Source organism: Lissotriton vulgaris, chromosome 5 (assembly GCF_964263255.1).
Source record: "Lissotriton vulgaris chromosome 5, aLisVul1.2, whole genome shotgun sequence".
NCBI lineage: Eukaryota > Metazoa > Chordata > Amphibia > Caudata > Salamandridae > Lissotriton > Lissotriton vulgaris.
The window spans coordinates 1,591,822,396-1,591,834,408 of record NC_141693.1 but is presented as its reverse complement, the minus strand read 5'-3'; the positions used below and the strand labels follow the sequence as shown (position 1 = coordinate 1,591,834,408).

Here is a 12,013-nt window from a genome sequence, read left to right as displayed (position 1 = left end):
AGCACAGACTCCCAGAATCTCCACGCAATCCCAGCGCATCTCTCATGCTATTACTCCTAGCATGAGAGGAGCTCTGGGATTGGGCGGGGTAGGCCAGTTTCATGCTCCAGCAGGGACTGAGAGCCTGATCACCTGAGTACTGCTGATATCTCCAAGGTACAGCTTGGAGATAACAAAGTGCGCATGTCGTTTTGGCCGTCCTAAGACGGCCTGCCAAACTGACATGCGCACTTTCAGTGCCTACCACTCTTCCTCCCCTGATATGTGACAATGTGACATGACCCAGCCCAGACCTAGACTCCGCGACTGGAAGTGAAAAATAAAATGATAATAAAATAGTTTTGTCATTTTTATTTTTCTTCTGTCTGCTGCCTTTCAGAGGTGGGGCGACGGTCCTGAGCCATAGTGAAGGAGCCACCCTGGCTGCAGCAGAGATGTGTCTTTGCAAGGCAGGTGAATGGAAATATATCTCAGACACACCTGAATATCTGCAAGAGTGAGAGCATGGAGAGACCTGCCTTTGAGGAGGGGGAGTGAGTGGGTGGTTTGAGTAGAACCCTTAGTTAGATGCTCTTTTCCTTCAAGGGTGAACGCAGCTTACGTTAGGATTGAGAGAGGAAAAATAATATAAAATGTATTGGTGCTCTTCAGGTCGAGGAGGGATATTGGGCACCTGGTGGGCGTTAGAAATAGTAAAGTTGGGGGCAAATATATAATTATATAGCGCTACAGCCAAAATGACTGAACAGATTTACACCAGATTTGGCAGAAAGCGAGCTCTTTAGTAAGAAAACGTGATTTTTGTGTTATATAGTGTAAGTATGTTCATGCGTTTTGGAGAATTTAAGGTTCATAATTTATAAATACATTGACAATTAGTTGAGTTCCGTGGGATTCCCAAGGGAACAAGTCTTGAGAGAGTCCTGCGTCCTATGCCATACACACATAGGGTTTTTCAAGTACAGTCCACTGAAACTCTTCTTCTCCATGATGTTTATCAGAAAAGTGTTTCGTTAACCTTGTCAGAGTCTTCTTACATCAGAACGAACTCTTGTGTTCGAGCATCCGAATACGCACTTTTCGTGTAGTCATTCCGACATATCTAGTTGAACAGGGGCAAGTCAAAAGGTAAATCAAATTCTCACTATTGCAGTTGATAAAATGGACTTGTTCCCAAGGGCGATCAGTGCCTATGTCTACCGTCGTGGAGTGTCTGGTCTGGGAACAGACCGAACAGCCTCCACACGGATGATGTCCCACCACAGCTGGCAAATTCCACAGTGTCCCAACCATTCTTTTGGGTACATCCTTCGGGCGTGTGTGCACCAGACTGTTTGCCCTTTTTTTAAAGCAAAAAGGGGTAGAGCAATCTTATCATTGGTGTGATTCAAAATGCGCCAATGCCGGCAAACTATCTTTTGAATGTTGTTAGCTCTAGTGCTGAAGGAACTCAGTGATAGACGAGCGTACGAGAGGGAAACAATGTTATGTTATGTTATGTTATGTTATGTTATGTTATTTATATTTTTATAGCGCACAGCTGCCCCAGCAAAGGGGCGTCCTGGCGCTTTGACAGACACTATAACATAACACACAATAAAAGAAAAGGCAACTATTCAGACACGGGAAACAAGAAAGTTTTAATCGCCTGCCTGAAGGCGAGCAAGTCATCAAGGGCTCGGATGTGCACCAGGAGCGAGTTCCATAAACCTGCCGCAAGCACCCTAAAGGAGCGGCTGCCCATTCAGCTCAGTTTAAAACGTTTAAAGTTTAAAGTTTAAAGTTTAAAACAAGCAAGCGCCATCCTGTATTTACACACATTAAGTTTAATAAGGTTTTCATTTAAAGTATATTTGATTGTGCTAAATGATCCATGGCATGAGGTAGCCATAGTTCTTCGCAGGGTGTATGTAGCGCTTATTGTTCAGAGCGATAGGTTCGGGGGCACCGCAGAGACCGATCACCGACATATCACCCGAGGGAACTACAAACGTCACACAGATGACGTCAGTTTGTAGTCCTGATACTTCTGCGTTTTGGCAGTGGAATACATCGTAGGAGGCATAGTTTGGTGGGGTCTTGTTTAACAGATGAGTCCCCGTGTGCCATTCATTTTTTAGAGCATCCCTGGCGGCTTATAAAGACTGCGTTCCAGGAGCTTACAGTAAGGATTAGACGATCTACTTAATGGACGCGGTAAGAAAATAGTCCAATTATTGTTTTTTAAACGAGTGTCTGCCGCCGTTCGTTGCCTCCCCCAAGACTCAGGAAAGTCTTGAGGCAACGACGGACAGGTAGGCAGGGGGGCTCATATTATGTATTATCTTTAGATACTACGTACAGCTAAGAGTATCTAGGAGATTGATAGAGAAAGATGAGCTGAACGAATATTCAGTTACTTTGTTTTGCATTAATTAAGGATATCCTGTATTAAGTTTATTGGTTTCGAACCTCAACTACACATGACATGGATATTCTTGTCATCCAGTGGCTGTTTTTGGATAAATATAGTTTTTAGATTTGGGCACATTAAAACTAACCCTCTATTACATGTTACATCGCGGCTACCCAGCCTTTGCCGTTATAAACAACATCTTGACCTGGGAGCCTTCAGTAAACATGTCCTGGAACTGAGATTTAGGGTATTACCATTACATGCAGAATGTATATATTACTCCATGGTTATAGAGGACTATGGTTTGGTATGTGGAATACTGCATATAAGTTCGCTTTTAACATTTAGTGCTGAGTTGTGCTGTGGTAATCGGGAGCTTGATGTTGTACCAACCGGTTATTTTTAATTTGTTCCTGCTTGGGGAGGAAGAGCTAATGATTGGAGGTTTAACATGGGATCGAGCAATTACGTGGATTATATATAAGCAGCTCTATATGTTCCCCTCCATCTGCCTTCTTTCTCCACAGACCGGGGCCTCTATATCCTGAGCACGGTCCAGGTGAGGTGAGGTCCAGTCCCCGGTCAAGCTGGGTGAGTATTTTAATCTAATAAGCACTTTACACTTAATCGTAGGAACCACATCAGGAAGAGAACATGTATGATATCTTCTAATGGTTTTATTTAATTTGTTACAGATGCCATCTGCATTCACTGATGCGGAGGATTAGTAAACAACAGGTTGTATTTATTCCAACTTTTTCGATTGCTTATTTAGTTATACACTTACACACGATTATATGCAGTAGCAATTTTTGAGAGCAGAGGCCCTGACGAAAGCCGAGGGAGCATTTGCTCGCGAGGCTGAAACATGTTGGCCCTCTTTGGCTGTCATTTGTTCATACTGCCCGTTGCACTGTTCTATTTTTAACTAGGGGATGTGCCTATGTCCCAATAAAATGTGTATTATTTTTGGTCACATCACTCTATTTTAAATTCACCATATATCTTTTGTGTTTTGCACTGCACTTTCTCTTTTTGTAATCAACCATTTAATTGGTCATTTGGTGTCTGTGAAGTGGCTGTGGGTAAGATCCAGTCTGCTATTACGATAATGGTAGTATGTCTCTATGATCAAGAGGCATACCATTGCACTAACTGGATAACCAAATGATAACACTGATCACAAGGTTAAGTTGATGGCAATCCAGATACATTAGCTTGGATCTTCCCACTTATCACTCATGTGTTCTCTTCCTTGTATGAGTTCTTCCTTTTTCCTTGGGTCTCTTTTGTAACTCGGGTACCGACTTACCTCTGTGAAGTTTTGATGGACCCGCCACAAGTTTGGCTTTCAGACTCCCGGTTCCCTTATTCCTACTAACATGGCTATTCACAGCTATTGAACATGTCCACATTCATATTCCATGCCTCCCTCCCATGTATTTGACGTTTTCTTTTGAAACGGGTACCTATTATAGATTTCTTTCTGGGTGAGCCGGTAATGCTGGTTAGCAGTAACGTTCCTCGAGCATCCAATGCATATGACCCTCCACTTATTGAAAATATACCGCAATTCAGTGGCCTAAATTGAGCCTGTCTCTTTATTAGGTGCCTTCAAGCGCCTTCAACGTGTCAGGGTTGAGCTTTGGCAAAGGCTCCCGACAACAACTAATAATCTAAAATACTGATTCAACCAAACACGCGACTTTGGGAGGGAGGGGGACAGCAAACACCGAGACCCATTTTTTGTGTGTGAAAAATGCTGCTTTATTAAAAACAGGTGCATATCACAATGTCCAACCTAGGCCATTGCCTTACAAACTAAAACCTCACTATAAACCAATAAAATGCTCCTCCATTTTTCTCAAACCCACCCCTACGATCCCCACATAAAATCCCCCGCCCTGCCGATAACATAACATTCCATAACAATCTTATTCCACAGGAATGCAGTTCCAAACTCCTGCAATCTAATAAAACCTACAACCCCATCTGTCTTTCTGCAAATGTAACTATCTAACCTCTATTCTAAACTTATCCTACCTGCCTAACCTTTCCCTGGCCCTGGCCCCAAAACTTCCCAAAATGTAACTCCAAACTTCTGCCAATCTGGCCAACTTTTGAAAAACCCCACGGCACCTGTTTTAAGTGACAGCAAACCAAACTACTGCAGCACCTGTTCCCAACAAAACCGCACTCTAAAAAATGTACTGCCCGAAACCGCGCCCAGAAAAAAACCCTAACTTAAGGGTGGACGGTGTAGTGAGGTAGGTGAGGCCTACCACGTGCTGGTATACTGGGGTAGTAATGACACTCGGACACTGGATGAAGGTTAGCCGGAAAGACCCCGAGCGGTCTTCCGCTTGTTTATTTATACCCCGGCGCGAGCCCGCCCCGGGGTTGTGCGTGCGTGCGTGGGGGAAAAGGCAACATTGTAGTGGAGAGCCCGAGTGGCTCTCTACATCCCTCCTTTGTTTTAGTTCGTTCTGCCCTCAGGCATTCGGCTGACAGTTTAGGGAGATGTCCATGCAAAGTCCCTCAGCCGTTGGCTGGGCACCGGATTAGGCCTCAGGCTGTAACGATGACTCCTGATCCCTGATGGTTCGGCAGCCCCAGCCGGGGTTGCACTCGGATCGTTGCTCGACTCAGAGGCCCTTGGCTGACTCCGCTCGGTGCCGAGGCCTGGTGACATTGGCCTCGGTTGACTCTCTCCGCGTACCGGTCTTGGCAGAGGACTCGGGGACCTAAGGCCGCTTGGCTCTTCCAGCATCGGCTCTTCCTCTGCCGCTTCCTCCGCTCGCTGGTGTCCCGTGGCTGCTTCGGTTGCTTTTCTGAAGCAGGATACGTTCCGTGTGACAGTTTGCCCATTTCTCCTGGCCGTGATCATTGTCCCTTGTACCTTTTCGACTCTCCACACCTCAGGTTCAAACGGTGTTCGAAACTTCCATCCTGGGTAGCGATCCTTGACGACCACTGCGTCACCTTCTCGGATGTCCGGCTCTCTGGCACGGCGGTGCAGGCTCGCCTTGGCATTGGTGACCTGTCTCCTGGCTTGCGTGGCCTCTGCATCTCTCTCTGCCGGCATCCACTCGCTCACCGTGGGTATGCCGTCTCTGGGGGCCCGCTTGAACAGTACGTGGGCTGGGGCGCACTTCGTCGTCGAGTGCGGCGTCTGCCGGTAGGCTCCTAGAAACTGGTCTAGTGCTGTCTCCGGATCTTCCCCGTTGTCCACAGCAATCCGAAGTGCTCTGTTTATGGTCCGCATCAGTCTTTCCACTTCTCCGTTGGCTTGAGGCCACAGCGGAGTGATCCTTCTATGGTTGATTCGGAGGGATTCTAGGTATGATTGGAACTCTCGCCCTTGAAAGGGAGGGCCGTTGTCTGACTTAATTTCCTCGGGGAGTCCCATGGTTGCGAACACTCGGTTGAGCACCTTTCTGACGTGTGGGAAGGCGGTGGATGCTATGACTTCCACAATGGGGAACTTCGAAAAGGAATCTACCAGCACCAACATCTGCCTCCCATCCGGGAAGCTTCCAAAGTCAATACTCAATTGGGTCCATGGAGCCCTGGGCGCATCTTCCGTGATTACAGGAGCTGGAAGGGGCTCGCCCCCGGTGATCGTGCAGGCATGGCAGGACCTTATCATTGCCTCTACTTGGGTGTCCATCGCTGGGAACCACACCTTGCTTCGTAGACGCGCTTTCGTCTTCGCCATGCCTTGGTGTCCCACGTGAGCTAAGCTTAATGCGCGCTGTTGGAGGCTTTCTGGCATGACGAGGAGGTGTCCTCGCAGAATCACTCCTTCTTCTCCCACGCTGAGTTCACTGCGAACGTGCCATAGCTGCTGTCTCGCATGGCTGACCTCCGGACGGAGGCTTGCGGCGCCATCAAGGAAGCGGGCCCATTGGTTCTCCTCCAGGGCCCGGCGGACTTTCGTGAGGGTTTCATCTCCCGCCGTGGCTTCTCCGATCTCCTTGAGGGTCATGTTGTCAGGGCACGCGGCCTGCGTGACCATGTGCACGATCTCTTCCACTTCCTCTCCGTCCTCGGTGGGTGGCGGTTGTGAGGCAACGTCCGGGTGCCGCGACAGGTAGTCGGCGGGATTGTGAGCGCCAGGCCGGAATACCACTTTGAAACGATAGCCCTGTAGCTGGACGGCCCACCGCTCGATCCGTGGAGGAGCTAGTCTTGAGGTTCCAGCAAAAAGGGGTAGGAGAGGCTTGTGGTCTGTGACCACGGTGAATTCTTGTCCACAGAGGTAGAGATGGAAGTGCTGGCAGGCCCATTTGATTGCCAGGGCCTCCCTTTCTATCTGTGCGTATCTGGTTTCCGTGTCTGTCAGCGCCTTGCTGGCATAGGCGACTGGCCTCCATTCCTCCGGACCGTACTCTTGCAAAAGGACGGCTCCTAGTCCCACGGGACTGGCGTCCACAATCAGTTCAGTTTTCCGTCTTGGCTGAAAGTAGGCCATGGTGGTATTGTCTAGAAGGCCAGCTTTGACGTCTTGGAACGCTTTGTGTGCAGCCGAGGTCCAGTCCCACTTCTGATCGGTGCGGGTGAGAGCCCGGAGAGGTTCCGCGATGGCAGCCAGGTTCGGAATGAACCGGCCGCAGTACGTGGCCATGCCCAGAAAGCTGCGTACTTCCGTTGGGTTCCGAGGTGTGCTAGCCGCTTTAATCGCTTCCGCTTTCTTTGGGTCCACCTTGAGGCCTTCCCTAGTGAATGTGTAACCGAAGAAGTCCACGGCTTCCTGGTAGAAGGCACATTTGGCTCGATGCAAGGTCAACCCGCTGTCGGCAAGCCTCTGCAGAGTCGCCCTCAGGTTGGTGTGATGCTCTTCTAGGGTTGAAGAATAGACAAGGATGTCATCGCTCAGGTTGATGACACCCGTCAGTCCTGACAGCACCTCCCGAATAGCGTTTTGGAAAACCTCGGCTGCCGAGGATACGCCGAAGCTGAGCCTTGTGTAGCGACGCAGCCCCACGTGCGTCGAAAAGGTGGTAATGTACCGGCTGGCGGGCTCTAACTCTAGCTGGTGATATCCGGAGTTAAGGTCCAGCTTCGAAAACCACTTTGCCCCGTTGAGGTCAGCTATGATGTCCTCCATGGTGGGGGTGATGTGCCTCTCCCGCTTAACGGCTGTGTTCGGAAGTCTCATGTCCACACACAAGCGAATGGCTCCTGGTTGCTTTGGTTTGGGGGCGACGACCAACGGGGAGACCCAGGGTGTCGGTCCCGACACTTTCTCAATCACCCCCAGCTCTTCAAGCTTCCGCAGCTCCTCCTCTACTTGTGGCCGTAGGTTGAAGGGCACCCGCCTATGCCTGAGTGCGACGGGCCTCACAGTGGGGTCTATGTGAAGTTTGAACTTCCGCCCCTTGAGTTTGCCGAGTCCTTTAAACAGTTCGGGGAAGTCTTTGAGCATGAAGTCCGCGTGTGCTTGATGCACCTGGTTGGCGAAGAATACCAGGCGAAGATCCTCCGCGGTGTGACAACTCAGGAGGGTGCCTTTCTTGCCTTCGGTGATATGGAATTTGGTCTCGGTGGAGTATTCCCCATTGACGACTGTGGTTTGTATTACCCCTCGGAGAGGGAGCGGTTCCGTGCTTCCGTAAGTGTATATCCTTGCCGTGGTCGGTGTCAGCGTCGGCTTGGGGGACATGCTGTCGTATTGCTCTGAGTCCATGACGTTGACAGACGCTCCAGTATCAATCAATGCGTTGACATTCGTCCCGTCCACAGTGATGGAGCACATGGGCGGTGGCCTTCGTTTTGTAGATGCCCGGCTGACGTAGGAGACGATGTATACCTCGTCATCTTCATCGTCCTCGTACCTGGGCCGGCGGTCTTGTGCTTCGGTGTCCGGCGGGGGTCGCTCCTGGTCGATTGATAGCTGGTGAAGCCGCTGCGTCACCGCCCGGGCACGTGGTCCTGCTGGTTTGAATTTGCCACCTCGGCAGACGGCGGCAAAATGGTTGAGGCGCCCACACTTGAGGCACGTCTTGCCTCTTGCGCTGCACGTGGCAGCGGTCGGGTGATCTTCTCCGCAATACCCGCAGCGGTTGGTTCGTGGAGGGCCTTGTCGCTGCCTTGCCGGTGGGAATCGCCTGTGGATGGCGTCCACTCGCTCCTCCTTGATGGTCGGGGTTCGCGCCATCGTTGGGGCAATGACAGGAGTGCGCAACGCCACCTCCATTTCTTCAGCCCTTGCATCCGATAGTTCATGCGACCTGGCCAGGACGAGAATCTCGTCAAGTGAAATCCCTGGTTGCCTGAGGATCAATTTTCGTAGCAGCTTCGACTTGCATCCGACAATTATTTGATCCCTTATTTCTTCCCTGGGGTCCGTGAACGGGCACGTGCTCGCAAGTCGACGGAGCCGAGCATAATACATGTCGACGGACTCAGATTCAGTCTGCCATGCTCGCTTAAACTTGAATTTCTCGAAGTCGTTGTTTAGCTGTGGATCAAAGTGGGCGTTTAGGGCCGCGACTGCGGCGTCGTAGTCGTCCTCGGCACCAGTGTTCGGGAGTGACTCGAATAGGTCATAGATTTCTTGTCCCCCGTAGAGGATGAGTAGAGATCTCTTCACCGTTCCATCAGTTTCTCTAGTTCCCTTGAAATAAAGATTGAGGCGTCCGACCCACGCCCTCCAGCGGAGGGCGGCCGTTGCCGGATCCGACGTTTCGCTGAATGGCGGGATGGGCGCTGCGCCCGCATGCAGGTGGGCAGACTGAGCAGGGGTAGTGGGCCCGGCAGGGGCCTGGTTACCCGCCTGGGCGTTGGCCTGTGGGACGACTGCAGGTGGCGGTGGCTGGACAACGCCGTCTTGTGCTGCGCCGGCGTCCTGACTCATGGTGACGCTGTGTGTGAGGAGGTATGGTGCTTTCCGGGGCCGTAGCGAGGGACTGCTGCTGACAGTCGTCCTTGGGTGCAGTGACTGAGACTAGTGTTCCCCTTACGCCTTGACCTGATGAGACCACAGGGTTGCAGGCTTCCCAAACGACATGCAGTACAGGCAGGAGCGAGGATTGAGTTGCTTTGACCAATGCTTGTTAGGCCTCGTAGTGTTCTCTGTCCCTGGGAGCAGTCGGCCAGAATTGCCGTTGCCAATGCTTGTTTGTATTGCAGGCAGCTTGACGAGGGGAAGAGAGAGAGAGCAGCGCGGAGCCCCGCGCGCACAAGCAGCAGAGGCGTCTCCTTGCAGCAGCCTGAAGAGGGGGAGGGGCGGGCCTGCTCCGGGCCGCGAACACGTGGTTCTGCCGGTGTCTTGACTCTCGCCGGCCGGCAAGATGAAGGGGCGCGGTGAGCGCGCGCAGGCGGGGCAGAAGGAACACTCACCCGCAGGAGGCGAAGGCTGCGCACCGTCGTCGCGAGTCCCGCCAGCTGAAGGCGCACCCTCACGGGTGACGCGTGGGCGGGTCTCGGCTGCAGGGCACGGCGAGCCGGATCGGCTGAGTACTGTGGCCAGGGCACACGCAGCAGGAGGTGTAAAAGGCGGTGGGCACGCGTGGCATACGACCGCCTCGTCGCCAGTGTAGTGAGGTAGGTGAGGCCTACCACGTGCTGGTATACTGGGGTAGTAATGACACTCGGACACTGGATGAAGGTTAGCCGGAAAGACCCCGAGCGGTCTTCCGCTTGTTTATTTATACCCCGGCGCGAGCCCGCCCCGGGGTTGTGCGTGCGTGCGTGGGGGAAAAGGCAACATTGTAGTGGAGAGCCCGAGTGGCTCTCTACAGACGGGAGGGACAAATTTCTAGTTATAGCTACCCTCCCAGCCACCAGGTCACTAAACCTAAAATGGTGGCTGGGAGAGAGAGGGCAACCGCCTTACAGCCGTTGGGCTATAAAATCACTTGGGCTACTTTTGAGCTATACCCGGAGCCCAACTAATTACCAAAAAAATGGCCGCTTCCGGCCGCCCCGCCCCCTTCCAAACTGCCCGGGAGGCAGACCTCGCAGGCTCGGCTGCCCCCCCCCCCCAAACCCCTCTTTGTGTAGAAGAACAATTTAGCACGTCAGCGTATCAGCGGATATTGGACCTAGGCGCATTTTTATGTCCACACACAACTTTCAAAACAGTTCAGATATTCTCATAAATTTCAGACAAGCTCCCTTTCGCCGGCGCGTGCCGCTCGTTGTGTAGTGCGCGTGCAGTTCTTTGTGCACAGCACGTGCCGCCCTACGAGGGACTTGGATGATTTCCAGCTTGTAAAACGGCGCCATCTAGTGGAGATTCTTAAAAAAGCGAGGTGTTCCCTAAAGCAGGGACGAAGTTCTATCGAGGGATTGATTTTAGTCCACATAACAAATCTTGTCTGTATTGAATGTACACAAAATCTCATAAATAATACAATAATAATAAAAAAAGGAGAATGGCAATGCCATATAAGGAGTACTCAACAAACATGTAAATGTTCCAATGGGCGAGATGCTCCTATGAATGATTGGCGGGGAGGGTCCCTGCAGAAGAATGAATGTGGGGAGGATGCTCCCATATATGGTGGATTTTATCATAGGACAACGTTAATTTAGGATAAGTTGTCTTACTAGAGTTGTAGGGATAGAAGGAATGTTTAAGAACTTTGTTTTATAGGGTATGATGTTCTTACAGTAGGGTGCTTTTCGAGGAATGTTAGGAGAAGTGTTTACAGTAAGTTTTTTCACGCAGGAAGAATAGTGGGTTGGGGAGCGTGCGGTGTCATGTGACGGTAAGTTGGTTAGTATATGGCATTTTTGGAGGAGAGAAGCAGCGAAACGTGAACTTCTCTGGCTGCAATATTGGAAAGCTTCCCCTAAAAGTGCGCGCTTGCATACACGGAGGAGGGTTATTGGCGCGATACTGGAGTGAATATGGGTGGGGTGGCTTTCGTGGCGTCTTTACCAGCTCTGCCGCCAGCATCGTCCCCTTCCGACTCTTCAGGAAGTCCTGGGCCAGGCTGAACCCCCCGGGAGGGCCCTGGGCGTCAGCCTCTTCACCCCGCCCCTCGTACATCTCCCCAGCAGGAATCCGGGCTCGGTCTGGGGGTCTGCGAAACGGGTGGTCCGCAGGACACGGGTCTGGCTGACGAAAGAACTGGAATGTCCCAGGACAGACGGCGCAGTCAGGGAAGAGATGCAGAGAGTTCACAGGAAGAGGAACTAGGGGAGGGGGTGGGAGCGAGGAAAGGAAGGCGGGGAGGGGTGGAAGAGGAGAGTGGAGAAAGAGCAGAGGAGGGAAGAGGTGTAGAAGAGGGGCGTCCAGAGTAAAATGGGGCAAGGGAGAATTAGTGCGGGACTGGGGAGAGGGGCGAGTGGGTGAGAGTAGGAGCGTAGAGATAATGAGAACAGAAGGAGATATTACTGGGGGCGCGTGAAATGCGATGGAGATGTAGCGAAAGTAATGAATTGGGAAGTCATACAGAGGGTGAAATGGGGTAAAAGTAAAAGAAAGCAGAGAGCGAATGAGTAGGAGAACTGGAAGTCTCCATGAATAAATGAGAGGGAGAGAGAAAGTGGGGCAGAAAATCAGGGTAAGGATGGGACAGGCAGGAGATAGCTAAGTCTGAGGTAAGAGAGGAGGAGAGAAACAAATGGTCCACGCCGACTTGATGTGTTATTTTAAAGCACTGG

The 12,013-nt window shown here is 51.4% G+C and overlaps 1 protein-coding gene across 1 annotated transcript in view; it reads right to left on the bottom strand.

The window, feature by feature from the left end:
• The window catches only part of CMTM5 (CKLF like MARVEL transmembrane domain containing 5), a 95,766-nt gene extending 84,207 nt beyond the window's left edge, over positions 1-11,559 (bottom strand). The window contains exon 1 of the mRNA XM_086923713.1: positions 11,286-11,559. Coding sequence (XP_086779839.1) covers positions 11,286-11,396 — 111 coding nt within the window. The 5' untranslated portion in view covers positions 11,397-11,559. The remainder of the gene's footprint in view (positions 1-11,285) is intronic.
• Between the last annotated feature and the right edge of the window lie 454 nt (positions 11,560-12,013).